This window comes from Mobula birostris, chromosome 2, assembly GCF_030028105.1.
Source record: "Mobula birostris isolate sMobBir1 chromosome 2, sMobBir1.hap1, whole genome shotgun sequence".
NCBI classification, from domain to species: Eukaryota; Metazoa; Chordata; class Chondrichthyes; order Myliobatiformes; family Myliobatidae; genus Mobula; species Mobula birostris.
In genome coordinates this window covers 28,647,518-28,673,776 of record NC_092371.1, presented here as the reverse complement: position 1 = coordinate 28,673,776, position 26,259 = coordinate 28,647,518, and the positions used below count along the sequence as shown (strand labels likewise).

At 42.9% G+C, this 26,259-nt stretch overlaps 2 protein-coding genes across 3 annotated transcripts in view; one reads left to right on the top strand and one right to left on the bottom strand.

The window, feature by feature from the left end:
* Window positions 1-2,652: 2,652 nt before the first annotated feature.
* ppp1r3da (protein phosphatase 1, regulatory subunit 3Da) lies at window positions 2,653-3,740 on the top strand. Its single transcript, XM_072276616.1, is given in 2 exon segments — window positions 2,653-3,691; window positions 3,694-3,740. Coding segments are annotated over 2 exon segments (1,086 nt in total).
* A 3,676-nt stretch (window positions 3,741-7,416) lies between these two features.
* The window catches only part of ttll9 (tubulin tyrosine ligase-like family, member 9), a 59,222-nt gene continuing 40,379 nt past the window's right edge, over window positions 7,417-26,259 (bottom strand). For both annotated transcript variants that reach the window (XM_072239317.1, XM_072239326.1), the window contains 5 exons: window positions 21,797-21,855; window positions 18,555-18,751; window positions 15,328-15,441; window positions 15,120-15,238; window positions 7,417-14,075 (listed from right to left, as the gene is read on the bottom strand). In XM_072239317.1, the coding sequence (XP_072095418.1) occupies window positions 14,008-14,075; window positions 15,120-15,238; window positions 15,328-15,441; window positions 18,555-18,751; window positions 21,797-21,855 (557 nt within the window). In that variant the 3' untranslated portion in view covers window positions 7,417-14,007. The remainder of the gene's footprint in view (window positions 14,076-15,119; window positions 15,239-15,327; window positions 15,442-18,554; window positions 18,752-21,796; window positions 21,856-26,259) is intronic.

The following is a 26,259-nucleotide window of genomic DNA, read 5'->3' as shown; positions in this document are numbered from 1 at the left end:
CTATCAAAACAAACACTAGAATAATCAAAATAACCATAAATATATAGTATAATCCCTTGTGTTGAATTTGCTCACCTCAACCTTTCACTCTTCTAATATAACAACTTGACTCATCAGTATAATCCTTAACAGCATCTTATTATTATTAATCCTCACATTTATTATTAAAACCTGTTCACTCAGTATAAACCCTTGTGGTGAGAGAAATCTCAGCAAATCTTTTGCCAGTAACTGTGAGTTTATAATTTCTCACTCATCAGTATAAAGTCTATAACCAATAAGAGAGCCCTGACCCATAAATATGAAGTCACCATTCAATACGATTTCTCATCCTGCGATAAGTCCCTACTCCCTCTTCAATATAATCCACTAACCCAAGGACATGAGTCCTTTTCAGCAAAGTTTAAGTCAATAAAAGAGAACCAACACACTTAAGAGCAAGACATGTTTGATTACCCTGATCATATAAAAATAATAAATACAGCTGTTAGTGATAGACCCAAATAAAAGCTGGTTGAGAAAGCTGTGACCTATGGAATTAACAGGTCATTCACTGAGTGTTTGACAAGGCTGGTGAATGGTGTTTCCAGGGTATCAGTGCTGGGACCATTGCACTTCTAATTCTTCTTTTGTGTGTTCCTCCACATCTGTGTTCTCGTCTCTCCTAATGTATGCCAGTTATTAATGTAAGCCAACACCTAACTGATGACAAATTATAACTTCTACATTAGTGGCTGACATAGGGGTTAATGTGAACAGGGGAGCAATGGTAACAGACACAAAATGCTGGAGGAACTCAGCAGGCCAGGCAGCATCTATAGGAAAGAGTAAACAGTCAACGTTTTGGGCCGAGATCCCTCATCAGGACCCGAAACGCTGATTGTCTACTCTTTTCCATAGATGCTGCCTGGCCTGCTGAGTTCCTCCAGCATTTTGTGTCTGTTACTTTGATTTCCAGCATCTACAGATTTTCTCATGTTTGTGAGGATAGGAATGGGCTGTGAAGACTCCAATCAGCTGACAGAGAAAATTGTGACACAGGAATAGCAGAACAAGTGAGACAAAATATAGACTAATTAGAGTGGGGCTAAAAGAGTAGCACAGAACAGGATAATGCGCACTCCCAGCCCACAGCACTGGAACCTCTCCACCTCTACCCTCAGCATTTTCTGTGCACTTTCCTGCAAAAATTATTTTACGTTTTACTTGTGAATTTTGCTAGTATTATGCTATGTACCTGTAATATTGCTGCAAGAAAGAGTTTCACTGCACCTGTACTTGTGCATATGACAATAAGATCAACTTTATCTTTGAATAATGAAGGCAAGACAAGAAATCCTGGTTAGGAGATTCATGACTGGATACTAGAAATCATGAAAGTTGAACATTACGTGGTGAGTGAAGTATAATCACCGCTGGAGTAGCACAAGGGAGTGTGTGTGTGTGTGTGTGTGGGGGGGGGGTGAGATGGGGAGGACAGAGAACTACTGTACTGTGCGACAGGACGTTGCTCGCCCCCGTGGGTGGGGGCTGCCTGCCTCGCTGAACCAGACCGCCGCCGCGCCGCTGCTGTCCCCTCCGTGCGAACTGACCGCTGGCCCGGGGCGACTGACGTGGGCCGTGGGTCACAAAGCGCGGGGTGACAGAGCCGCGCCGAGGGTCGCTGGCTGCCGCCCGCCCGCCCTGCTAATGGCAACAGCCTCCCCGAGTCTGGGCGAAGCCGGCGCCGTCCGGGGCCGCCCGGCGCCGGCGCCAGCGCCCGAAGCCCGGGCAGCACCAGAAATCCGCTGCACGGGCTTCAAGAACCAAATCCAGCAGGTGCTTGGCTGGAAGAAAGGAATTAAACAGCTGTCAGCAACCGGCGAGTCCCCTCTCGAGCACGGCAGGAGCATCCACTCTGACATGGGTAGCCCTGGGTTAGAGCAAGTCAGCCAGCTTGTCCCAGTCAGAGGAGGCGGGTCGGACCGAAGAATTCAGTTCGCTCTGGGCAAGGTGATGAGACCGGGGAGGGGCCAAATGATATTTGTTAGCACTTCTGAGGTGGAGCCAAGAGTCAAAGCAGTGGATCTGAATTTGGTTTCGCCATCCAACAGGCAGCAAGTACTTGATTCCACCACTGAAAAGGCCAGTTCTGTGCTTGATCGGGGCAAAAGACTGACCCAGGGCAGTCAGTCAGGCCTGGGTAAGGATGGTGACTCAGAGCAGGTCACCCTGTCCAGCAGGAATGAGATTGCTGGTTTAGAACAGGTCGTCCAAACTGCATCGGCTGTGGGTGGCGGTGTGAAACAGACCACCCAATCCGCACTAGGTATGAGTGTCATCCAGTTTACTCTGAATGAGAATGGTAGTTTAGAGCAGGTTATCCAGTCCACTGTGGGTGACAATTGTAGCTTGGAGCAGGGCACCCAGTCTGCACTGCCTGAGATCAGCAGTTTAGGCTGGATTGTGCATTCAGCACTGAGTAAGTGTTGTGGGTCAGAGCAGGTCACAGAGTGTAAGCTGGATCAGAGAGATGAGGTGGACCAAGGTATTCAGCCTGTAGATGCTTGCAGATCAGAATCAGAAGAACAGACCCAATTTATTGTAAGCAACCTGCACCATGCCCAGGGTAACAGTGTCATTCCAGAGCAGCCTAACCTTCTGACGAAAGCTATGAACCTGGCACCTGATCCAAGAACTGGCAGTGTCATGAGACTGAAACTGGAATCGGAAGAAGGGGTGCAGGGAAAAGAGAAACGTTTTCCACCTTTACAGCACAACCTGTCAGCCACAAGGTTGAAGGAGTGGGTCAGGCTAGCCCAGTTTCAGGATGTGAGATCAGAATGGGACAAGAAATTGGAACAGTGTCTTCATCTACCCTTGGTTGGAAGCAGGGCATCTAGTCAACAGCTGCTGCCTCTCGAGTGCCAGGATGTGGGCTCCTCAGACTTCACTCCAGATGTAGGGCTAGAACAGCAAATATATATCACTCTCTCTCAAAGCCTGTGTCACTTCTCGGGCCTGTGTGCTAGAGTGCAACTCACGGATGGACTGGGATACCTCCTTGGTCCAGGTAAAAGGGACTGGTGGGCATGGCCAAAAGTGCGGAGACAAGCAAAATTCTGCCCGGGCTCCCTAACAAAGAGGCAGGGGAGCATCAGAAGTAACAGCAGCAGCAGCAGCAGCAGCAGAGTGAGATTTGCTGACTCAGTCGGTTTGGAGTTAGCAGAAGTTCGAAGCTTTGACTCATCAGAGGAGCCAACTATACCAGCACATGTACTGTCCAGTTTCAGTTCCAGTCAGCCCACAGCACAAGTGATATGGATACAGCGTTTCAGAATGGAATTCATGAATCCCCGGGACGATGGAAACTTCAGTGAGCGACTAAACAGTCAGAAAGTGTGCCTGGAGGCAGTGTCAGAGGCAGAGCTGGTGATCAGTGGTACCATGCTGGTCATAAACCTGGCCTATCACAAGGAGGTGACAGTCCGTTACACCTGCAATGACTGGAAGTTCTTCACTGATGTCTCTGCTCTGTTTGAAAGCAACATTGAAGGCAAAATGGATCGTTTCACATTCACACTGAATCCATTGATCCACTTGCTTCAGCTGGGCTGCTCTATACAGTTTGCTATAAAGTACAAAGCTGAAGGATTAGAGTTCTGGGACAATAACCGTGGTAGCAATTACAAGATGACCTACCAGTCCCTTCAGGCACTGTCCCCAATGACAACGAGGATAGGACAGTCGATTTCAACTGACCACCAACAATTGGCAAGAACCAAAAATTGAGGAAAACCAGGCAGCATGCAGTATGATTGGGGTAAGCTTATCACCCTAGGGCCAAGAGACTCCAGAGATTCCGGAAATGCCTGCAGTGCAAAAGTTAATGAGAGACTGGGTGTGGTCGTCCTCCCACCCCACTCCACGGGGAATTCAAGCGGATAATCACAGGAGTTAATTGAGGGACCCAAGAATCAGAATAGGCTGCTGACATTGACTGGAATGGAGTGGGAGAAGCACAGCAAGGTCCTGCCCTTGCTTTCTGCAGAAAATATGAGACCACTCAAACAATTGAGTGCCTAGTGCTGGTTCAGTTAACACCTCATAATGTTTGGCCATGGAAAAAAGTAAGCCGTCTCACCAAGTGACATTGGTATTGGAATAATATAATTGTTCTCCTGTGTACTCTGAGTAACACTCCAGGATCTAAGGAAAGGATGTTAGAAGTATTTCTATGCACTTATCAAGTTGAGAAGTTCACAGAATCCTCTTTGTGTTGGGACAACACCTTATGAATAACCAACTCTATCAAGTTCTGATGATTAAACAGTTAATTGGCACTTGAGACTGTCACCAATCATTATTGTTCTGCAAACATGTGTAAGGTGTGTGAGGCAAAGATTTAGGGTTCTGTTTTATCCAGACTGATATGCAAAATATCTTCTCCTTGTGAAACATTTGCTTGCACCAGATTTCACCTTCATGTCAAGAGGGGAATTTTTTTATGTACTGAATGCACAATCAGTTTTGCTCTGTGAAAAGTTGTGTGGTTTGTTGGCTCATAACCATCATAATGACAAACACTCGGAGGGGTGCTGGCTTAAAATGTCCTTACAAGTATTTCAATGTCCTAGTTAACAACTCTCCCCAGGACAGTCAATAGTGCATGTTGTCCAGCCGACATCCTCATCGTGGCCAACAATCTTTCCGTGATTCAGGCAACTTTTATTTATTTGAGGAGTACTTGAAAAGGACTTGGCAAATGTTCTAACTGACATATGAGTTTGTAATCGCTTGAATATACCCAGACATTGCACAGCCAGTAATGCCTCTATTGTGGTCAATGTAAGATGAACATTGACCCACCACCTCTGTTAAGATTCTCTAAATGAGTTAAGTGAGGATGGTAACGCTGACCTGGGGTGTCCATTCAAGCCTTGATTGATGTACTGTAGGCCTCCCAGCTTTTATGTTGCTGACTGCTGCCATCTCTAGGGTGTACACATTAAATTTACAAGGGTTTGTGGAACTTCAGCCAGTTTTCAGTGCACTTTGAACATCCAAGTGTGATGGAAATTAATTGCTGGTGGGCCAAAATTGTACAATATTGAAGCCAAGTGCCTCCTGTTTGATACCTGATGGCAAAGTGTTGGAGAGTACTAGTATTCATGGAAAGTTCAATGTACCATTGTTCATTCACTGTGGCTGTGATCTATCTCTGAGTTTCTGTGTGTGGTTTTCAGTATTCATTTATTCATGGGACCAGGGCTGGAACAACCATCAGGAATGAATATTGCATCCCACCATTGTCCTGTCCTGTTGTTTTGTTCTGTCCAACAGCATTTCCAGTTTGTTGGGGAAGAGCTTGCTCTGCATTCTTGAGATTACTGTTTGAGCTCTCCGCACTGAGAGTGCAAAGCCAACAGCTCAGAATTCTTAATGGAAAAAAGCTTTCCCAGTATTGAGACACCAACTGTCGTGACTAAACCTGCCCTGTTGATCTGTCCAATGATTCTCCAGTTTCAAGTGTAATGCTATTGCAGCACCAGTGACCACCAATCACCAACTGGCGTTTGACTCCCACTGCTGTATAAGGACTTTGTACATTCTTCCTGTGACCAGGTAGGGTTCTTCTGGGTGCTCCCGTTTCCTCCCACATTCCACAGCTGCATGGTTAATGTTAGTGAGTTGTGGGTGTGCTATGTTAATGCTAGAAGCATGGACACTTGCAGGCTGCCCTGCACAATCCTTGTTGATTTGATGCATTTCACTGTATGTTTCGATGTACATGTGACATATAAAGCTTTACCTTCTACCCCAACATCTTGTCCAAAAGCTACCAGTGTCCTCTTTAATAGCACCCCCTAATGTCCTACCAAGTAACTCCCTCAATTGTCCAATCCAACACGTTCCAGTAGTCCTCCCATCTGATCTCTATCTTACCCAACATTTTTCACCATCTGTGTCAACTTCAAGAACTGAACTTATAGTCCAAGTAAATTCATGGTATGCATTTACTTATTTTTTAACATACAGCATGGAGTAGGCCCTTTTGGCCCCTTGAGCCATGCTGCCCAGCATTCCCCCATTTAATCCTAGCCTAATCATGGGACAATTTACAATGACCCATTAACCTACCAACTGGTATGTCTTTGGACTGTGGGAGGAAACTGGAGCACCTGGAGGAAATCCACGTGGTTACAGGCAGAACATACAAACTCCAGGAATTGAACCCTGGTCGGCTGTACTGTAAAGCGTTGTGCTAACCACTATACCACGGTGCTGCCCCCTATGGTGGCACGGTAATGTAGTGGTTAGCACATTGCTGTAGAGTGCCAGTGTTCACTGGTCAGGGTTCAATTCCTGCTGCTGCCTGCAGGGAGTTTGTACGCTTTCCCTGTGACCACACGGGCTTCCTCCCATGTTCCAAAAATGTACAGTTAGAGTTAGTGAATCATAGGCATGCTACGTTGGCACCGGCAGTGTGTTGACACTTGCAGGCTGCCCCCCACCTCCAGTACAACCCTTGGACTGTGTTGGTCATTGACACAAAATCATGCATTTCATTGCATGTTTCGATGTATGTGACAAATAAAGCTAATCTTTAATATTTACCCATAAATTCTGTAGTAGGGGAGGCAGTGATCTGCCAGCTTGAGCCATTACTCTGTCGTTGAAATTGGGCAGTGAGTTTCAGGATTTGGTTCACTGAGTCATACTACATTTCCTAGTGGCTTGGAAGACAACATATGGGTGGTGTTCCTGTGCACCTCCTGCCTGTGCCCTACTTGGTAGTGGAGCTCATGGGATAGGGAGCTGCTGTTGGAGTTGGTGTCAGGAATGAATGTTTAGGATGGTAGATGCCATGTCAGTGAAGTGAGCTTTATCCTGGATGGTGCTGAGCTTGTTGGGATTTGTTGGTGCTGTGCTCGTTCAGGCATATGAAGAGTATTCTATTCCACTCTGGACGAGTTGGTTGCTCAGCTCTTTGCAGACTATGGGTTTGCAAAGAGATTGTGGAGAAAGACTCAAGGGCTTGTGTTGCACTTCATCCTGAGCAGCTGCATGACAAAGGACGCTCTGATCTATGGGCTGTTCCCAGAGACACACATAGTCAAGTGCTGCTGTCAGATCAACTCAGCAAAAATACCCTTTGGTCTGCCAGCAAATTGAGATATCCATAGAGCAATGCCACCAACTGGCACATCCTAGACTGCAGGAATACACACGGAAGCTTGATGCAGCTAATGCAAGGGCCACAATATATGGTTCTTCTGCTATTAGAGAGGAAGGGGCCATGTTGAGTGAGGAAGCCTCTCAGTTGTAAATACCACCCAAGGGGGCCACATGAGAGGCAGCTATGCTACTGGTGTGTAGGTAAGCACTGAAAGCATTGACTATGAATGTAAAGAATTAAAAGGCATTGCACTGTTTGGAAATAAGTTTTATTATGAATAAAGTTCATTTTGATTAAAAACTTCCACTCCAGACTTCTGCCTTGTAGAATAGACTTGCGATGTCAGGAGGTGGGTCAGACACCACAGGAAACCCAGACTTGGAACTGCTCTTGCAGCCATGTTATTCATGTGGCTGATTTGGTCAGATCTTTGTTTAATGGTAACTCCCCAGGATATTCACAATGTGGAACTCAGCAAAGGTAACTTCACCGAACATCAACAGCAGGTCTTGTTGGAGACAGTCATTGCCTGATACGGTACTCAATAAACTGTACCTGCTCTATTCTGCTCACTTTGGCGGCACTTCTGGGAACTACTCCCTTTGTTTTCCCTCATTCTGCTGGCTCTCTTGCCCTTTCTCTTCATCCGCCCATCACTTCCTCTGTTTCCCCACTCCCTGCCCTTTATTCCATGGTCTACTTCTTTCCTGACAAATCCTTTCCTTTATTCTATGCCCTACTGCCCTCTCCTATCAGATACCTCCTTCTTCAGCTCATTGTCTCTTCCCCTCCTAGGTTTTCATATTCTTCCCTTTTATCCCTGCTCCCCCACCTACACTCACCTATCACTTACTAGCTTGTGCTCCTACCCCTCCTTCCACTTTCTTTTTCTGGTTTATGAGAATATGAAGTCTAGAATATAAAAGTAAGGATGTAATGTTGAGGCTTTATAAAGCACTGGTGAGGTCTCACTTGGAGTTTTGTGAGCAGATTTGAGCCCCTTATCTTAGAAAGGATCTGCCGAAATTGGAGAGAGTTCAAAGGAGGTTCACAGAAATGATTCCAGGTTCGAATGGCTTGTCATATGAAGAGTATTTGATGGCTCTGGGCTTGTAATTACTGGAATTCAGAAAAATGAAGTGACCTCATTGAAACCTATCCAATAGTGAAAGGCCTTGATAAAGTGGATGTGGAGAGGATATTGCCTATGGTGTGATAGTCTAAGATCAGAGGCCACAGCCACTGAATAGAGGAGCACCCTTTTAGAATGGAGATGAGGAGGAATTTCTTTAGCCAGAGTGGTGAATCCGTGGAATTTGTTGTCACAGGCAGCTTTGGAGGCCAAGTCTGTATGTATACTTAAGGCAGAGGACGATAGAGTCTTGAATGGCCAGGTCATGAAGGGATACAGGGAGAAAGCAGCAGTTTGGGGCTGAGAAGAAAAATGGATCAGCCATGATAAAATGGCAGAGCAGACTTGATGGGCCAAATTGCTTAATTCTGTTCCCATCTCTTATGGTCTGTCAATCAGGAAGAATACATTTGTAATAGCTGAGTCTATACATTTTGTAATTTCTTTTAAAGGTTAGAGTTTTTTGTGTGCCTTGATATTCTTTTTTACTTGTTTTATTTCTGGCTTGTTCGGCTAAATTAGGTATGTTTTGTTACTAAGAGTGTCAGTTCCCATGGTAAATCCCATCCAGCCCTGGGGACTACCCTGTTTTCAAAAGTTCCAGTACTTCCTCTTTCCTAATGTCAACATGTTCCAGCATTTCAGCCTCTTTTACACTGTCCTCACATCATCAAAGTCCCTCTCACTGATGAGTACTACCTACTTCCACAATTCTTTTCTGCTCCTGATCAGTCCTTCCTTCTTGTTGTTATTTCAATACCCTATTGTTTTTCACACATGTATAGATACGTTGGGGCTTTCCTTAATCCTAGTCAGCAAAGCCTCTCACACCCCTTTCTAGCTCTCCTAAGTCCATTCTTAAACTCCCTCCTGGCTACCACGGAACTCTCAGGAGCCCTGTCTGATACTTGCTTCCTAAACCTTGCTCCCTTCTTCCTCTTACTTGAGAAATATGATCAGGAGTAGACAACCTGGCCTGTCAAGCCTGCTCAGCCATTCAGTAAGATCACGGCTGATCTGACCATGGACTCATCTCTACCTACTTGCCTTTTCCCCATAACCCTTAATTCCCTCTCAACTAGATGCTCCTCATCTCTTGTCAACCAAGGTTCCTTCCCTACCTCAATGAGACAATCCTATCCAGAACCCCATGTTAGTGCTTCCCAAACAACTTCCACATTTTCCCTGTGTTACTTCTATCGTTCATTTATTATTGCATGTTTTTGTTTTGTTCCGGGAAATGAGTGTTCCACTCCATAGTACAAACTCTCACAAGATGATGGAAATGGTACAGGGCTAACATAATAGTGAGAATATGTGTGAAGTATTTTTTGGTTGTGTTGGCTGTTAACATAAACTCACATTTCACTGTACAGTATGTTTTGAAGTATACAGTATAAATAAACAAATCTGAAATAATAATGATTAAGGAGGTTTAAAATTGCTAGTAAATCAGATTGTGCTGTGATCTACATCAATCCAGGTTCTTCCTATCCTTTGCAACACACATAAAAAGTTGCTGGTGAACGCAGCAGGCCAGGCAGCATCTCTAGGAAGAGGTGCAGTCGACACTTCAGGCCGAGACCCTTCGTCAGGACCCTTCCTATCCTTTAATAATTTAAAGGCAGACTGCTTAGTGGTCCTGAAAGGAAGTACATTCTGCAGACCCTCCCACAGACCCAAATCAGCAAAAGCATTTTCTCAAAGTCAGAGAAACACAGTAAAATACCAAATTTCCAGATGGGCAGCTAATTAACTATGTCTAATATGGAAAGAGGAAACAGACAGGTTAGACAGGGTACTCATTTGCAATATGTTGAGCACACATCTGTACAATGTCTTTCAAATGTTAAGTGCTTGTTTCAGTTGCATTGGTGAAATCCCTGTGATAACACAACTGGAAGCTACAGTTTTGAACTTTATGATTCAATAAGGAATGAGGACAATCACCTCAGAATTGCTACATTTAACATAGAACATAGAATAGTACAGCACAGTACAGGCCCTTCGGCCCACAATGTTGTGCCGACCCTCAAACCCTGCCTCCCATATGCCCTGAACTTAAATTCCTCCATATACCTGTCCAGTAGTCACTTAAACTTCACTAGTGTATCTGCCTCTACCACTGACTCAGGCAGTACATTCCACACACCAACCACTCTCCAAGTAAAAAACTTTCCTCTAATATCCCCCTTGAACTCCCCACCCCTTACCTTAAAGCCATGTCCTCTTGTATTGAGCAGTGGTGCCCTGGGGAAGAGGCGCTGGCTATCCACTCTGTCTATTCCTCTTATTATCTTGTACACCTCTATCATGTCTCCTCTCATCCTCCCTCTCTCCAAAGAGTAAAGCCCTAGCTCCCTTAATCTCTGATCATAATCCATACTTTCTAAACCAGGCAGCATCCTGGTAAATCTCCTCTGTACCCTTTCCAATGCTTCCACATCCTTCCTATAGTGAGGCAACCAGAACTGGACACAGTACTCCAAGTGTGGCCTAACCAGAGTTTTATAGAGCTGCATCATTACATCGTGACTCTTAAACTCTATCCCTCGACTTACGAAAGCTAACACCCCATAAGCTTTCTTAACTACCCTACCCACCTGTGAGGCAACTTTCAGGGATCTGTGGACATGTATCCCAAGATCCCTCTGCTCCTCCACACTACCAAGTATCCTGCCATTTACTTTGTACTCTGCCTTGGAGTTTGTCCTTCCAAAGTGTACCACCTCACACTTCTCTGGGTTGAACTCTATCTGCCACTTCTCAGCCCACTTCTGCATCCTATCAATGTCTCTCTGCAACCTTTAACAATCCTCTACACTATCTACACCACCACCAACCTTTGTGTTGTCTGCAAACTTGCCAACCCACCCTTCTACCCCCACATCCAGGTCATCAATAAAAATCATGAAAAGTAGAGGTCCCAGAACAGATCCTTGTGAGACACCACTAGTCACAATCCTCCAATCTGAATGTACTCCCTCCACCACCACCCTCTGCCTTCTGCAGGCAAGCCAATTCTGAACCCACCTGGCCAAACTTCCCTGGATCCCATGCCTTCTGACTTTCTGAATAAGCCTACCGTGTGGAACCTTGTCAAATCCCTTACTAAAATCCATACAGATCACATCCACTGCACTACCCTCATCTATATACCTGGTCACCTCCTCAAAGAACTCTATCAGGCTTGTTAGACATGATCTGCCCTTCACAAAGCCATGCTGACTGTCCCTGATCAGACCATGATTCTCTAAATGTCCAGAGATCCTATCTCTACAAGAATCTTTTCCAACAGCTTTCCCACCACAGACGTAAGACTGACTGATCTATAATTATTTACCGGATTATCCCTACTACCTTTTTTGAACAAGGGGACAACATTCACCTCCCTTCAATCCTCTGGTACCATTCCCGTGGACAACGAGGACATAAAGATCCTAGCCAGAGGCTCAGCGATCTCGTCCCTCGCCTCGTGGAGCAGCCTGGGGAATATTCCGTCAGGCCCCGGGGACTTACCTGTCCTAATATATTTTAACAACTCCAACACCTCCTCTCCCTTAATATCAACATGCTCCAGAACATCAACCTCACTCATATTGTCTTCACCATCATCAAGTTCTCTCTCATTGGTTTTGCTTAGTCTCTTGCAGACTGAGCAAAACCTCACTAAATCAGGACACTGTGGCTTGGTATAAAATAAAAGAGCCTACTGATCATAACTTTATCTCATGCTTCTATCTCTTATGCTCTAGGCAGATCTTCCAATTTTCTAGCCAGCCGTCCTTGGCCCTGGCCGATTCCAATCCAAATGTTCTGGGTATAGTGTTCCCTCCAAAATCCCTGCCAGTTTTTAGCCAACCATTTCTCTATGTGTTCTGTGTGACATCACCGTCAGCCTCTAGCCCAGTAGTTCAACCAAGCACTTTTCCCCAGGTTATAGCCAACAACTCCCTCAACATTATGATCAGTAGGCTCATTTATTTTTTACCAAGCCACAGTGTCCTGATTTAGTGAGGTTTTGCTCAGTCTCTTACAATGGACCTTGCTTAACAACTGGTCTTAATTGTTATTGCTTTAGAATTATACCAAACTACTAGATGTCACTGGAGTCAACAACCACTATACATGTGAAAATCATGGTTCTCTATCAGATAAGAACTCAGGAGTTTTTTTAAAAAATTTAAGTCTACATGGACACATGTAACTAACTGGAAGCTCTTTGACAGGTCAATCATTTCAATAACAATGTGAGGGCCTCCATCAGTCTGGGTTGACCATGGATATTGTCTAGATATGCAAGCCTGGACAGTATGATATGGAGAGCAAGCTGTTACCCGTGTAGCAAACTCCCCCCTTCCACGCATCTGATGAACCCAAAGAAACGGCAGAGACTGATATTGTTTGGTACCAGCAGCGTTGCAGGAGTTGCCAGTCAACATTAAGCTTAATGAAGGACTGCTTTAGGGACTCCAGCTCTGGATTTTTTCCTCCAGGTTTATTCCTGAAGCCTACCCCATGAGAGGGTATAACCGCAAGGCAGCAGAGGTTTGAGATCAGAGTTTTCCTTCTCCTAGATGATCTGCCATCCACGGCTGACGAGCCCCATCTGCCCAAAATAATAACACTACAGTCATACGATATGCTTTTGAGTAGTTCGGGTTACCAGAGTCCTGGAGCCGCCAATAATTGAAGCTTATTTGTAACTGAGTAATCCTGCCAGACACTACATGGCTGATTTTCCATTTTGTTTTAGTCTGAATCTGGATGAAAAGTTGTTTGAGCAGGATTAATTGGATGCAGGAGGTTATCTCAAGAACCATTCAGCATGCACTCAGCTTGAGCTGGGCACTCTAGGATTAACCGATTACAGGGAGAACATCTCACACATTGCATGCAGTGTCAGTGCAGGAGCTGTAAAGCGTGAGCAATTGTTCAGGGACAGTCTGTGTTGACTACTTTTGTGGGAGATGCACTACTGGTGGGGAGTGGAAGCTTGAATCATATGGCAGAATTCAATCCCCACAGTAAAAGGAGTTGATTGCATTGCACAGGCTTCATTAAGGAAACTTGGCTGGAGGCCTCTTTCTGAATTGAGTTGCTGTCCATCCCCAGTGTTAATGGAGACGGTTAGGGCAGGACAATGGATCACATGCAGGCAGGCAACTGAAGTAATTGCTGTACTGTTAACATCAGTCACGAGTGATCTCAAGGTGTTCTATACAATGTTTCATGTGTGGTTCAAGAACCACAGGCCTGTCCAGTGTGGGTGCAGGACAACGTTGCTACCCATCTCCTACATTCAGGGAAATTGTTTGTCAACTACACATTTATTGTCACTGAATCTTCCACTGCTCATGTCACTATTTTTCTCCAAGTTCTTATAAATTAAGTACAAGTTAAAATTGATGTCACCTATGCATGAAGCCAAGACAATCTGTGCTGAGTATTTGGTAATAAGCATAGAGAACCTACAGTGATGTTGCATTTGGTTTTTGCTTCCTGCAGAAAATATGTACCATGCATTATACTCCAATACCCAGTGGAGTCTTTTAGGACAAGGGCAATATACTGTCTGATAAACAGATACATACATAAAACTGCAAATAGACTGTCCTGCCCTGTATTAGATTTGAAGCACAGGTATTAGCTAGCCCTGTGTGGGACAGGGACACTATACTGCATGTATTCTTCTGTTTCCTCCCACTGTTCACTGCTACTTCTTCTGGGTGGTGAACGGCTTTAACAGATGCCACAACTGCTTCTCCCTGTCATTCAGGCAACCTGGAAATAAAACAAACCAAACGTGAAATGAACCGGACCCATCAACACAGAGCAGCTGTCAAGAAATAGTATGTGTCAGCGAGGAAACAGCTGGCCACACAAAAGATTAAGAGAGTTTTCTGATAGCCCAGTCGTCAGAGCAGAAAGTCCCAAACTCAATATTCAACCTGTTCCATTCAACTCACATAGTGCCCAAGGATCTCACTGACAGGGCCATTCCCAAACAGTATCACCCCTCTGAGTGCCTCTGAGGGGCAAGGATTGAATCTTCTTCAACTGTGGTATCTGCTATTTAATTGCCTGCTTACAGTCATTGTATCAATGGGAGCTCCTTAAGCTTGTTCTACTATTCAACACAATCATGGCTCATGGCTTCCTGACTTCCCTACTATCTTTCAATCTTAAGAACATAATTTATCACAACACTCTGCTTTCTAGCTCTTAAGCAATTTTCTAAGTTTTATGCTATTGAAAGACTACATTTATATCATTCGGTTTGTGTACCTTTTACAAGGTGACAAAAGAACTTTAAAACAATAAAATATTTTGAAATGTAATCAGTGTTACAATGTATGAACTGCTCCTGGGCTTCAAGTCTGCAAATCAGACCAACATGGGCCAATTATTGAAACATCTTTTATAAGTCCATATGCTCAACTTCAAACATACCGCATATAATTGATCTTAATCACAATAAAACAATCTGCTTTTCCATGCACTTTAAAAAAAAATCCTTAACCCTATCTCTATATTCATATAATGCTCTCAAGAATGCAGCTTCTCAAAATTCAGTTAGCCCCAATGTACATCTTACCCACAGCCACACATTTTTAATACGTAAGCAACATTGATACTGTGGTTCAGGTTGAGGGGCTGTTTGAATTGATTTTAAATTTAAATTTCTTTCCACTTTCCCCTATTAAGGATCCTCAAGACAAGATAAGCTAATCAGTGACAGAAAGGAAAGTTGTTTATGAACCTTCTACAAACAAGAAATCAAGTAGTAAATATGTAGAGGAGAAGCATATTTCAATATATTATTACCCAAGTGAGTGTTAGCAACGAGATTAATGCCTCCTTCAAAATCTAGATCTTCACTATAAACAGGCCCATCGTTCCACATCAGGTCAAAACCTCCAACCTGCTTCTCTTTCCCAGTGAGCCTGTAAAATATAGCCTGTTAAGGAAAGAACGTGGTAATCCAGCACAGTTCTGAAGAAAACACATTGGAGATTGGAGATTGCAGACTCACCTTCCTTCCATGTCTACAACGTTCACTGTGTCCTGCAGCAGGCGACATTTCAAATCATAATCCTCCTGGCTGCTGGCTATCAGTGATGGAGACGCATTCACTTCCAAAAGCCAGCTGAGGAAACAGGAAGGAACCAAATACGTGATAAGGCTGTATCTCACTGCTTTCAGAAGCTGCCCAGTAAACATTGACAAAGCCAAGCAACACGAGCAGAGTAGAAGGTACCCAGTAACAGGTGTGAAAGCACGAGACTGTAATATTTGACTGATCGCTGTCCAGTGTAATTGTACAAACAGACACGGGGCATTCACTTCTGTTCTTAGTCGTGCATTAGGATTTGGATCATTCTAAACTGCATTGGCAGTATATTTCTCCATAACAACTGGGTAAGTATATGGTCAGCAGAGATATGGAGAGTGTTGGTCTAGGTGTAGGTTGATGGGACTGGGCAGAAAATTAGTTCAGCATGGACTGGATGGGCTGTGTATGCTGTAATGCTCAATGACTCTAATTACACTCAGACCCTGCATAATGCTACCCCGCATTGTGCTGATTCGTTACAATGTAGTTATTCAATTCTTCATTGAAATGTTTTAAAATGACACAAATTCTAAACAACACTTAAAACTTCTCAAGAGCAGTTGCCATTAGTAAACATTCAATCAGCCAATGAGAGTGTTTTACATACGCTCTGAGCCAATCACAGCCAATCACATATTAGTTCACGCTGTGCCTCTCCCTGCGTGCGTAAACGTTTTTGCTCCTTCATCAATTTATTCCATTTTTTTCACCCTTAATGTCTGGAAAACGGCCTGCAACTTCCAGTGAAGGTAGTACATCTGAGGTGTCTAGGAAAAGCATTAGCATGAAGTGAAACTGCAAGTGATACGACGTTTGGAAGTTGGCGAGCGTCAGGATGATGTTGGCTCCGCTTTGAAATTGGTTACATCGATGACCAGAACAATTATTAAAAATGCAGACAAGATAAATGCTTCTGCAATGATGACATCACAGTTATCTTCAATGAAGGTGACTCGTTCAAGGAGCCATTTACTTGAAAAAATGGAAAATAGACTAAGTATATGGGTGGATGACCAAACACAATGAAACATGCCCCTAAGCCTGCTGATAATAATGGAAAGGGCAAGATTTATCTTCAATCATATTCAAGAAGAAAATATGCTGGTAACATTCACAGCCAGCAGAGGTCGTTTGAAAGATTTAAACAACACAGTTACCTCCATAGCATATGTATTTTTTGGTGAAGTGGTTCGTGCAGACAGTAAGGCAGTCCAGGATTTTCCTGCAACAATGAAGGCCATAATCAAAAAGGATGATTATCCACCCGAGCTTGTTTCCAGTGTAGATGAAACAGGCCTATTTTGGAAAAGAACGCCTTCTCATACTTTCATCTCCCGAGAAGAGAAACATGCATCTGGGTTCAAGGCTAAATAGTACCAGTTAACTCTTTTGCTAGGAGGCAATGCTAAAGCTGACTTTAGGTTAAAGCCTATGATTGTGTATCACTTTGAAACACCACAAGCCATGAAAGGCATTTTAAAATTAAATCTACCACTGATTTGGAAATCAAACAATAAAGCCTAGGTGACGATTGATGTTTTCCAAAATTGGTTTGTTTCACACTTTTGTCCGGCAGTGAAGCGGTATTGTGAGCAGCATGACCTTGAACCTAAAGCATTGTTGGTACTTGATAATGCCCCAGGCCACCCTAAGAATCTTGACACACTTCGGAACTGCACTCCTACAGAAGTGGTTTATCTTCCACCCAACATCACTTCATTACCCCAACCAATGCATCAAGGAATCATATTGAATTTTAAAGCTTGCTACCTTCGTCACACATTCAAGCAACTTGTAGAGGAAACAAAAGGTCAAGGCAAAAAAAATCCATCATGAAAGCTGTAGACAATGTCAGAGCTGCCTGGGATGAAGTAACTTCAAACTGCATGAACAGAGTGTGGAAGCAGCTATGGCCAGAAACATGCAATGACATCCTCGGACTTCAAGCGGAATCAGTCATCCAAAATATCGTTGAACTGGCCCTTGAAGCAGGATTACAGGATGTCAATGACGACGATGTTGAACTACGAAGAGCTTTGAGAATTGGAAGAGCAACGCATACTGGGTGAATCTGAGGACACGGATGGAGAAGAAACATCAGAAAGAAACCTCAGCACTAGCATCACCATGATCACACAAATCATGGACCAGTTCATCGATAACAACCCTGACTAGGAGTGAAGCAATAAGGCAAAGAGAAGTGTTCTCAACATGATTCCCTGCTACTGAGAACTGCTTCACGAGAGGAAACTTAAGAAAAGGCAGTCAAATCTCAAAGCCTACTTGAAGAAGAAGCCAAAGTCAGAGGAGGACCCGCAGCCTGGTCCCTCTTCCAAGAGGTAAACATTACCTGTTTCCCCCACTGCTGCTGCAATGTGTTGCTGCTCCATTGATGTACAGGTTAGGCCTATCTGCATGTTTGTTACTCCATGAATTACTGTGTATACATAAAATAATACATCATTTATATCTCAGGTTTGATTTTTTTAAATCAGGTACACATGTCCATTTAAGAAATGTTATAATGATCCCGCACGGCACTGATTTACATTGTGCTCCACCTACGAGGAACACATCCTCAGCATTAAGCGGGGTCTGAGTGTACAAGTACTAAGCCGATTGAAGCATTTCATACATTCAGCTTATTGTAACAGGCACTCTAACTGTCACATAATTTTACTAACACTCACTTAAAAACTAATTTCTTTAGATCAGATCACAAATACACGATACACAAATCTACATACACAGACATGTGTAAGCTATACAGGACACAAGATACAAATCACAGCCAAACCACAGGTACAAGTACATTGAGCAAAACATTTAAAAATGCAGTCAAATGAAAATGAGAGGTCATCGTCCTGAAATATTGACTCTTTGTCTCGCCACAGACTTTGCTTGTTCTGCTGCGTATTTCTGGGACTGTGTCTTATTTTCTGTTCGCTGGATCAACAATGTTTTGCTTTTGACATACAGGAACACATTCAGAACCACACAACACAAAGCTACACATATCACATTACAAAAGCATATTGAATCCCATACAGGTCATATGCACACTGTCATATAAGACACTAACGTGCAAACAAACACACAAAAGGCAAATGTAACATTTAATTCAATCTATCATTCATTATGCTCACGGTTTCAGGTTCTTATCGATCAGAATGTCATATCCATACAGTTCAAAGCAATGCTTGTCGTTAATTATGACATTCTGGACACTCTGTAAGCTCTTAATAAATATGTTGTCCATGTCTCTGAAGAGGGTTCCTACAGCCTCAGTGCCATGTTTCGCTGACAGATACAGTCGCAGCTGTTGCAGCAACCACTTGCATCCCTGGAAGACAGCAAAGCATCTCATTGTTTTGAGGTGTGTCACAGTCCAGTATGTCTCACCACTGAGCTCCAGTGTCTTGCCATGTGTTTTAGGAACTCAGAACCTCTAATAGTGTGTCACAGTGGGTCAGCATCCCTGTGTCAGTCAGTAAATTACTAACAGGTTTGTACAACAATCTAGCAATCCCCTGGTTACTTCAAATGAGACTAGCTTTAATTCCTTGAAATTAACTTTGTGTTTGTGTCCCACAGTGGGCAATATATATCTCACACCACCTTCCTGGATTGCAATATCTGTGCTCATGGTGCTTTTCAGTAAAAAAAAATGAGGTCTGGGTAGACTAAGGTTACTTAGTCCTAAATAAAAGAGTAGCATGACAGGAAATGTGTGGTTAGCCTGTACTTCTCTAAACTCCTGTGGAAAATTCTTTACTTGGTTACATTAACATGAATGGAGCAAATCAGTATTTATTAACTACAGGTTTCCCCCGCCATCCGAAGGTAGAGCATTCCTATGAAACAGTTCGTAAGCCAAAATGTCGTAAAGTGAAGAAGCGATTACCATTTATATGGGAAAAATCTGTGAGCGTTCGCAGACCCAAAAATAACCTACCAAATCATGACAAATAACACATAAAACCTAAAATAACAGTAACATATAGTAAAAGCAGGAATGATATGATAAATACACAGCCTATATAAAGTAGAAATACTTTTCCACAATCATTACTGGACTGTTCTCTGTAGCGAAAATCTCATGCAAGCGCCGTTGGCAGAAAATCTCACGCAAGTGCCGTTGGCAAAAACACCGCACAAGCGCTTTCCAGTAACCTTTAAGCTATGAAGCTGCCAAATCATTCCAAATAACATGTAAAAATACACAGCTGATATAAAGTTGAAATAATGTATGTACAGTGTAGTATCACTTACGGGAATTGGTTCAACGCTGAGCACACTGCTGATGGTGTGTTAGGCTGGGTCGTCGCAGGTTGGGGTGGTGCAGTGGCCCCCACCCTCCGGGCCACCGACTGATACCGAACCGCGAAGCCTGCAGGGGCGCAGCGGTAGCCGGGAGGCATCCAGCACATCTTTAAGAAAAAAGCCAAAATAAACATGCTAATTAATTAGGTGCTGCCCAACACTTAATTAATTAGCATGTTTATTTTGGCTTTTTTCTTAAAGATGTGCTGTGTGCCTCCCGGCTACCACTGCATTCTCCACGAATCGCGGGGTGGTGGGACACTGGGGTGTCACCTATTCGTCTGTTTCCATTAGAGCAGGCAGCTCATCTTCTCCTATAACTGCCTGCCTCGATGTCGAAGGTCGAGGTTCGTCGTCTGCTGTGGCTGATGCGGAAGGCTTGCTTGACTGCTGACCCTCGCGCATTTTTCTATCATACAGTTCTTATATAAGGAAAGACTCAAACCATCCTGCAAATATCCCCTAAACCTTTCAAAATTAAAGTCGTACTTTATCATTGCAATGAAAATCTCACACAGTCACTTTCGGTCCGTTCGCTACTGCATTCGGTTTCAATTGTTATCCTTTCCTCTTCCAATTGCATCAGCTCTTCATCTATCAGTTCTTGGTCATGGGATGCCGAAACCTCTTCAACATCATCTTCGTCAACTTCCACAAGCCAAACTCACTTAGTCCTTACTTCGTTCACCACGATCGAAACACTTAATTATGTCTAGTTTTATGCAAAGTGTAACACCCTTATGAGCTCTTTTAGGCTTTTCCAATAGCTTAGAACTCATCTTGCAAACCACTGCTCACAGGCACGTGTTTAAGCAATGCCGGCGAGAATGCAGTTCTGAATCCGGGGGAGAGTGGCTGCTCAGGGCGCACGGCGCGCTGCCTTTTATCGCGTGCTGATTTTTTCGTGCGCTGCTTTTTTTCATAACAGTGAAAACACCTTCTGAAAGCGAAAACAGGATACTAATGTAGGTCTTTCGTAACAGTGAGGTTTCATAAAGCGAATGTTCGAAAAGCGGGGACACCTGTATATTGTTGCAAATCTTAATGCTGATGTGTATCTCTTCATTTTAAGGTCAATGCGATGAGATTACCTCAGTCAATACCTATTAAAGAAATACTAAGAGACCAGATTGAACAGCAGTGAAGACACTGGGCAAACTCCTTGTTACTTTCAGATAGTGATGGACAAAATGGCAAGGAGAAGTGACATCTACCATATGTGGTGGGTAAGAAAGTCATCTCGACATGTGGCCTATAGCCATGCTAGAGAACTTGCAGTGGAAATCAACACCAGGAGCCAAGACCCAAGGTTTTGGATCCAACATTGCATGATGTTGAATTACACAACTGCACCACCTTTCCCTAATGCAGTACATACAAGTGAGAGGTAACTTTAGCAAGCAAGTGTGCCATGTGACATAGCATGAATACATTGTTGTACCAGAGGCAGCTTTTAATTGGACTTCCTGCCCACAGTAAAGGTGGCTCGGCTGATAGTTCCATCTCTGTTATTTGCCTTAGTAAACAGCAGAGATGATGGTCATTACGTTGGCAGTGAGGGTGAGAAGGTTGAGGGATCAGCAGGATAGTGAACTTGTGCAAAGTAAATCAATAAACCATTTTCTGGGTAGACTAGTGATGAGGACAGGTACTGAATGTGTCGAACATGTTGGTGAGGTCCAGAGGTATGAGTGGAACAACCAGGATTTTGAGAAGGGAAATTAAGAAGCCTTTCAGCACATGTAGTCAATTACTGATTTCAATTCAGAGATAGGGGACTTTTTTTTTCTTATCCAAATGTGTAAAGGTATATGAGTAAGATGAGAGATGTTGAAAAAGGACAGGCTCAAGGGGTTATGGTTTCCTCCTTTTCTGTATTCTCATGTTACTTATGAATTAGCATTCACCATGATATCTACATACAAATCAGACAGCAATACAGAATGATTGCAAGCAGTAACCCCTCTGCCCCACCCTCACTAATGTCTCTCCCACCAGGACCCTATGTCCAGGTCAAAAGATCACTTTACTTCTGCTTCCCATTTCACTGATCATTGTTCCTTACCTTTTCTGGATCATAGTCCGGTGCGGTTTTCTGGACTGCCACATTTGTAAGATGTATGACTGTTTTAAGTTATGAGTTATGGAAAAAAATCTTTACAAACAATAATTGCATTGCATAATTATGTGGATTACACTCCCAGACAAACTGGTGTCCAGAGGTTACGACCAAAACATTCAAAATTGTGTGTCATTATTTTACTAAAGAAAGATAGACAAAAATATTTTCCTATAGCGGGGAGTCTAGGACCAAGGGCACAGCCTCCAAATCAAACAACATCCCTTTAGAACAGAGATGAGGAGGAATTTCTTTAGTCAAAGGGTGGAGAATCTGTGGAATCCATTGCCACAGACAGATGTGGAGGGTATATTTAAGGCAGAAGTTGATAAGCTCTTGATTATTAAGTGTGTTAAAGGTTACGGGGAGAAAGCAGAATGAGGTTGAGGGATAATAAATCAGTCATAAGGAAATGGTGGAGCAGACTTGGTGGGCCAAATAGCCTAATTCTTCTCCAATCACTTATGGTTTAAAAAGGCAGAAACCGCTGTTTTTACATCTGTCATGGGATAAAGTTTCGTAGCTAATATTAAATATGTTATAGCAGGGCATTTAGAAAAATTCAAAGTATACAGGAAAAGACAATCTTGTGATTGGAAAATCATATCTGATCATTTTACTGAAGACTTTTGGAGTAGTAATACGTGATATGGTTAAAGTAGAAGCAGCATATGTACTATATTTAGATGTGACTAAAGAAAAACAAGTGGATGTTCTAGAGTTAGAGAAGTACAGCATAGAAACAGGTCCTTTGGCCCACCTAGTCCATGCCAAAACCATTTAAACTGCCTACTCCCATCGACCTGCACCAAGACCACAGCCCTCCAAACCTCTATCATCCATGTACCTATCCAAGCTTCTCTTAAACACTGAAATTGAGCTCACATGTACCACTTATGCTGGCAGTTCATTCCACACTCTCACAACCCTGAGTGAAGAAATTTCCCCTCGTGTTCCCCTTAAACCTTTCACCTTTCACACATGACCTTTGCTTGTAGTCTTTCCCAACCTCAGTGGAAAAAGCCTGTTTGCATTTACCCTGCCTATATCTCTCATAGTTTTGTATACCTCTATCAAGTTTCCTCTCAGTCTTCTATGTTCCAAGGAATAAAGTTCTAACCTATTCAATCTTTCTTTATATCTCAGGTTCTCCAGAGCCAGCAACAATCTTGTTAATTTTCTCTGTACTCTTTCAACCTTGTTTACACTTTTCCTGTAAGTAGGTGACCAAAACTGCACACAATATTCAAAATTTTAGGCCTAACCAATGTCTTATACAACTAGAACATAACATCCTATCTCATGTACTCAATACATTGATTTATGAAGGCCAATATACCAAAAGCTTTCTTTACAACGCTATCTACCTGTAACACCACTTTCAACAAATTATGGATCTGTATTCCAAGATCCCTTTGTTCTACCACACTCCTCAGTGCCCTATTGTTCACTGTATAAGACCTACCTTAGTTGGTCCTATCGAGTGTCTACATTAAATTGCATCTGCCACTTTTCAGCCCATTTTTCTAGCTAATGCAGATCCTGCAAGTCATGGTTGTCTTCCTCGCTGTCCACTACATCCCCAATCTTGGTGTCACCCGCAGATTTGCTGATCCAGTTAACCACATTATCATCCAGAGCATTGATATAGATGACAAATAACAAAGGACCCAGCACTGATCCCTGCAGTACACCACTAGTCACAGGCTTCCAGCGAGGCAACTCTCTTCCTCTGCTCTCTGGCTTCTTCCACAAAGTCAATGTCTAATCCAATTTACTACCTCATCCTGAATGCGAACAACTGAACCTTCTTGACCAGTCTCCCATGTAGGACCTTGTCAACTGCCTTACTAAAGTTCATGTAGACAACATCTACTGTCTTGCCTTCATCTACTTTCCTGGTAACTCCTTGAAAAACTAAGATTGGTGAGACATGAACTACCACACACAAAGCCATGCTAACTATTCTTAATCAGTCCATGACTATCTAAATATTTATATTCTAAGGGGCTGGATATATCTTCTAATAACATTCCCAGAACTGATGTCAGTCTCATTGGCCTACAATTTCCTGGTTTCTGTTTAGAGCCTTTTTAAAATAGTGGAACAATATTGGCCACCTTCCAATCCTCTGGTAAGTCCCCTGTTGCCAAGGATGATTTAGATATCTCTCACAGGGTCATGACAATTTCTGCACTTGCCTCTCTGGAGATTTATCGACCCCGATTTGCCTCAGGGTAGCAAACACCTGCTCCTCAGTAATCTGTACAGGGACTGTGAAGTTGATGCTGCTTTGCCTCACTTCTATAGACTCTGTGCCCATCTCCTGAGTAAATACACATGCAAAGAATTAACTTAAGATCTCCCCCATCTGTTTTGGCTCCATATATGGATTACCATTCTGATCTTCCAGAGGACCAATTTTGTCTCTTGCAATACTTTTGCTCTTAGCATATCTGTAGAATCCCTTAGGATTCTCATTCATCTTGTCTGCTACAGCAATTACATGCCTTCTTTTAGCCTTCCTGATTTTTTTCTTAAGCGTACTCTTGCATTTCTTATGCTCCATTAGTACCTCATTTGTTTCTACCTGCCAATACCTGTTGTGCACCTCCTTTTTGCTCTTAACCAGGGTCTCAACCTCTCTTGAAAACAAAGGTTCCTTACACTTGTTATCTTCATCTTTTATTCTGACAGGCACGTATAAGCTTTGTGCTCTCAAAGTTTCATTCTTGAAGGCCTCCTACTTACCAAGTACACCTTTGCCAGAAAACTGACTGTCCTAATCCACAAAATTTCGATAAATTAGAACTAGTTTTTATTTTGATAACACAGTTCAAACCTGTTGACTATAAAATTTTTAGAAGAAATTGTGCTACACCTGAAATCCTCCTCCTGTTCCCTTGACATTTTACCTACAATCTTTTTTAACAAATGTTTTTAATTGCATGGCGCCAGATTCTACAAATAGTCAACACTTCTCTTTTACAGGCTGCTTCCCAAAAGCCCTGAAAATTGCAGTTATTAAGCCTTTTTTAAAAAAGAACAACCAAGATACCTCAGTAATTAATAACTACAGGCCTATACTGAAGTTACTATGTTTAAGTAAAATAATAGAAAAGGTTATTATTTTCCATCTGGCATCGTTTGCATTTTGTTGTTTGATTGTTTGTGGTTTTTGTATTGCTATATTTATGCTCTATTCTTGGTTGGTGCAGCTGTAACGAAACCCAATTTCCCTCGGGATCAATAAAGTATATCTATCTATCTAACTTAACAGCTTTTTGGCATTGAGCAACTGTAAGGATGTTTTCCAGTCTGGATTTTGACAACAGCATAGCACTAAGACTGTTCTGGTCAAGATTTTAAATAACATTCACTTAAACCATGATGATGATAAAATTTCAATTTTGATTTTACTGGATCTTAGTGCTGCTTTTGACACAGTTGACCATGGCATATTACTGGACAGACTGGAAAACTGAATGGGACTTTCCGGGTACAGTTTTAAAGTGGTTTGAATCGTATTTACAGGACAGGGACTATTTTGTATTGTTTGGTAGCTGCATATCTAACTGAACAAAAATAACATGTGGAGTGCCCCAAGGGTCCATACTAGGGCCTCTTCTGTTTAACATATACATGCTCCCTCTCGCTCAAATCATGGTAAGCAACAAAATATCTTACCAAAATTATGCAAATGACACTTAGATTTATATAACAGCATCATCAAGTGACTATGGTCCCATACAGTCACTAAAAAACTGTACTGAACATATCACTGATTGGATGAGCCAAAATTTTCTCCGAGTGAACAAAGAGAAAACCGAAATGATTGTTTTTGGTGCCAATAAAAGAACGCTTAAAAGTCCGTGCTCACTTAGAATTCCTGTCATTACAGATCACAAACCAAGCCAGAAACCTTGGTGTTGTAATGGACTCCGACTTAAATATTAACTGCCACATGAAGACAATTACAAAGTCAGCCTACTACCATCTTAAAAATATAGCGAGAGTTAAAGGTCTTATATCTCAGCAAGATCTAGAAAAACTCGCCCATGCATTTATTTTTAGTAGGCTTGACTACTGTAATAGCATTTTCACAGGTCTCTAAAAAATCCCTCAGACAGCTGCAGCTCATTCAGAACACTGCTGCTAGAGTCCTCACCAAGGCCAAGAAAGTAGAACATATCACTCCAGTTCTCAGATCACTACACTGGCTTCCTGTCCAGAGGATTGACTTTAAAATATTACTATTGGTTTATAAAGCACTGAATGGTCTAGGGCCAAAATACATCTCTGATGTCTTGCTGCATTAGGAACCTTCCTGAGCTCTCAGGTCATCTGGGGCGGGTCTGCTTACCGTCCCCAGGGTCAAAACTAAACGTGGTGAAGCAGCTATTAGTTAC